Source organism: Anabas testudineus, chromosome 18, assembly GCF_900324465.2.
Source record: "Anabas testudineus chromosome 18, fAnaTes1.2, whole genome shotgun sequence".
Taxonomy (NCBI): domain Eukaryota; kingdom Metazoa; phylum Chordata; class Actinopteri; order Anabantiformes; family Anabantidae; genus Anabas; species Anabas testudineus.
In genome coordinates this window covers 19195620-19199156 of record NC_046627.1, presented here as the reverse complement: position 1 = coordinate 19199156, position 3537 = coordinate 19195620, and the positions used below count along the sequence as shown (strand labels likewise).

The window sequence follows — 3537 nt, the reverse complement described above, 5'->3', positions numbered from 1 at the left end:
TGTGTTATTTCACTTCACTGGAAAATAAATGACACATAAATGACCCGAGATACAATCATTTTCAGGAATCATTCTCAGAAATCAATATAAACCTTTTAATAAATAACTGATAATGTTTGATTTTTCCAATTCCAATAAGATGTGACCAATACAAATACATTTTTAAAGAAGGTACTGTGTTAATATGAGTAACTGAAAACACAGGCTAGTGCAGTGTCATTAGCAGCGACCATTGGACCCTGCAGCTGAGCCGATAAACACCTGTTCAGTTTCAGGGGTGTAAATTAAAAAAAAAGAAAGATGGAGTCTAGGTGTGTGACCGGAAGTGGGAGGAGAGTAAGTGAGCCATATAAATCATTATACACATCTGTTGCACTGGACACATCCCACAGCTACAGACCAGACGGCACAATACTTTACTGATTTTCAAATGCTCTGACTTTTTGAACAAGTTTCATTGACTGTAAAATAGATCTGGATCTATCCCTCTGGTTGACTGCTGGACTAAGGAGACGTCATGGATCCAATTGTGGAAGTAGTGGCTTTGATTCTGAGCTTCATTGGCTGGGTGATGGTGGGGGTCGCCTTGCCGAACCGTTACTGGAGGACCTCCACCGTTGATGGGAACGTCATCACCACCTCCACGATTTATGAAAACCTGTGGATGTCTTGTGCAACTGATTCAACTGGGGTTCATAACTGCAGAGAGTTCCCCTCGCTGCTCGCTTTGAGTGGTATGTTGATAATAATATTTAACATGTGGCCTAATTGCAATAAATTATTGTATTATATTATTTAAACTTCTGATCCACAAAGGATTGATCAAATATCATTTTATAAAAACATATGCAACAAAAGATGCATGTTAAAGGACAATTTCTGCATTTTTTGGGCATTTTTTGCTCTGTTGCACAATAAATGTTGTTAAACTCATAATAGGATATGATATCATATGTTTATATCAAATTCTACAAATTCCCCATAATCTCATGTTTTTATTTTCAAAGTAGATGACAAGTAAGTAGTGGAATTCACTGTTGTCCACTCCGTCCCCAGGCTACATTCAAGCATCTCGTGCCTTGATGATCACATCAATAGTATTGGGCACGTTCGGCCTGGTGGCAGCCTTGATAGGACTACAGTGCTCGAAGGCTGGAGGGGAAAACTACGTTCTCAAAGGGAGGATTGCTGGCACAGCTGGAGTCCTGTTCATTCTTCAAGGTAACACAGTAAAAAAAAGTGTGTTTAAGGAGTGGGTAAATCCATGAGTTTGAGTCCAAAGTCACTTGTGCTGTTTTTGACAAATAGCCTAATACACTACACCTTAAATGGTCAAAGGAAGTTTATCAATATGGTAATAAACCATGGTTGTGTTTTATTACAAATCGATCCTCCATAAAGTTCGTTGTGGTTTCCTGCAAGACTTTGGACCTGTTTGCTGGAAATCTCTGATCTCATGATTAAAGAATACTTTTGTCTGTTTTTCCCATTAAAAGGTGTGTGCACAATGGTCTCAGTGTCCTGGTACGCCTTCAACATTACTCAAGACTTTTTTGACCCCTTCTATCCCGGGATAAGGTAAGGTGGCGGAGGTGGAGAGGAACAACCAGGCCGCTCACATGACTTTTGGCTGACGGCACCTCTGCTGTGTGTTGCAGGTATGAAATAGGAGAAGGACTTTACATTGGCTGGTGCTCCGGTGTGCTCGCCATCGCTGGAGGAGCCTGTCTCACCTGCTCCTGCAAATTTAACACTGAGGAAAAATAGTGAGTTCAATTCTCATTCTCTAAAGAGATAGCTGCCTATGAAATGAACAACAAGAAACTATTTTTGAAGGAAATTTAATAAACAAATTTATGTGGAAAGATGCAAAACCTCTTTTTTTTTTTGTATTATTCTTTAAAAATAATTTACATGGACACATAAATATCCCATAAAAAGCATTTTCAGTAATCTGGTGCTTTGTTGTGGCAAACTTTGTTGTAACCCAGTACACTAAGGGTTTTTGCTGATCTGGAATATAAAAGAGTAGTAACTGATAATTATTTTTACATTTAGTAATTTGGTTTTTATCCAAAGAGATTTACAACTGAAGTTCAAAGCTAACATTTAACAATTAAAGTTCAGAGATAACAATGAAAGCAAAGTACCAGGACCGGAAATGAATCACTTTCTCCAGATGTGAAGCCAGAGAGGAATAATATTTTTTGTTTTTGGTATCCTCTAATCTAAAATCTGATTTCTGTTCAAGTACATTTGTCTGTTACCAAATATGGAACTTAATTAAAAATCTGAGCTACTTGTATTTCAAGTATTTCCGTTTTTAGCTATTTTTTACTCTAACAATCATTGTAAAATTAGGATTTTACTTATAACATTTACAAGCTGATAATAGGAGTCATATGGGCCAAGAACGTCTGGTACTTTTTCCTATTTTCAATTTTCAAAATCTTTTTAAAAATATTTTATTAAATTCATCAAGATTCCAAAATGAACCACAGGAAATAAAAAGTTAGATTAGAAAACATTTGCCCATCTTATGGTGTCTGTGCTTGGAGGCCAGTTAAAGTTGCTGTGCGTGGGATTTTTAAAATGAATGTGGCGCCCCCCAGTGGTAGAATTAAAAACACAGTGCTGAAAAAAAAGTCTTTACAGGAGCTCAACAGAGATAAACTTGATCTAAATGGGTGCACTGTAGCTAATTTACTTGTTTAACCTGTGTCACTGACGTTTCTGTGTAACGTTCTTGTTTTGCAGCCCATTGCCTTATCAGACCAGAGGAACTGTATATTCTGGAGCTGTACCGGCCAGAAGCATGGCTCCTAGCACCTACAGTCGAAACGCCTACGTTTGAGCAAGATTTCAAAACAGAACTTTGTATGTTGATAAAACATTTCAAACTTTCCATCACTTTCCAACACCCTGGAAAAGCTAAGCAAAGCACCACTGAACTGTATATAGGCCTAATCACAAAATCAAGTGCGTATTCTGTAAAATGGTAGCACTGAAGCTGTAAATGTGCAAAGCTCTATTCTGTATCATACATTTACACAGAGTCATTTCACAGAAGAAATTCAGTCATTCGATGATCTGCACACACTTCTAGACATTTGTGAGGAGAAGGTCAAAAGTGTGATGATCCAGATATTTGTCTGTGTTGTTTTGTACAGTTTTATAGATGCAACCTGTGTAATATGGTGGAGGAAATGTTGTCTTTATTTTGATAGTTTTTGTTTGTTTGCTTTTTTTTACAATTACACACAATAAATTGTGTTATGCTAAATGTCTACGTTTTGAAATAGTTCGTCTTGTGCTTTTAAAAAATACTTTCGATTCATCTCAATCTCAGAATTTTTAAACTCTACAGCGTAGCTCAGTTGTAAAAAAGGGATAAAGATGTTGGCCTCCATAACCAAACCACACTGATAAAGTCCAGGTGCATTAATCAGGCAGCAAATGCAACTTAAACCGCTGTGATATGAACAACTACAATGATTCACAATCTTTTTTGTCTGATGCACATTCTCCCTGTCCAAT

The 3537-nt window shown here is 37.2% G+C and overlaps 1 protein-coding gene across 1 annotated transcript; it reads left to right on the top strand.

The window, feature by feature from the left end:
• The first annotated feature begins 214 nt into the window (after positions 1-214).
• On the top strand, positions 215-3287 carry cldn15a (claudin 15a). Its single transcript, XM_026352489.1, has 5 exons — positions 215-734; positions 1057-1221; positions 1497-1578; positions 1659-1766; positions 2758-3287. The coding sequence occupies exons 1-5, from the start codon at positions 518-520 to the stop codon at positions 2852-2854; spliced, it is 669 nt and encodes a 222-aa protein (XP_026208274.1). The 5' UTR covers positions 215-517; the 3' UTR covers positions 2855-3287.
• The last annotated feature ends 250 nt before the right edge of the window (positions 3288-3537 follow it).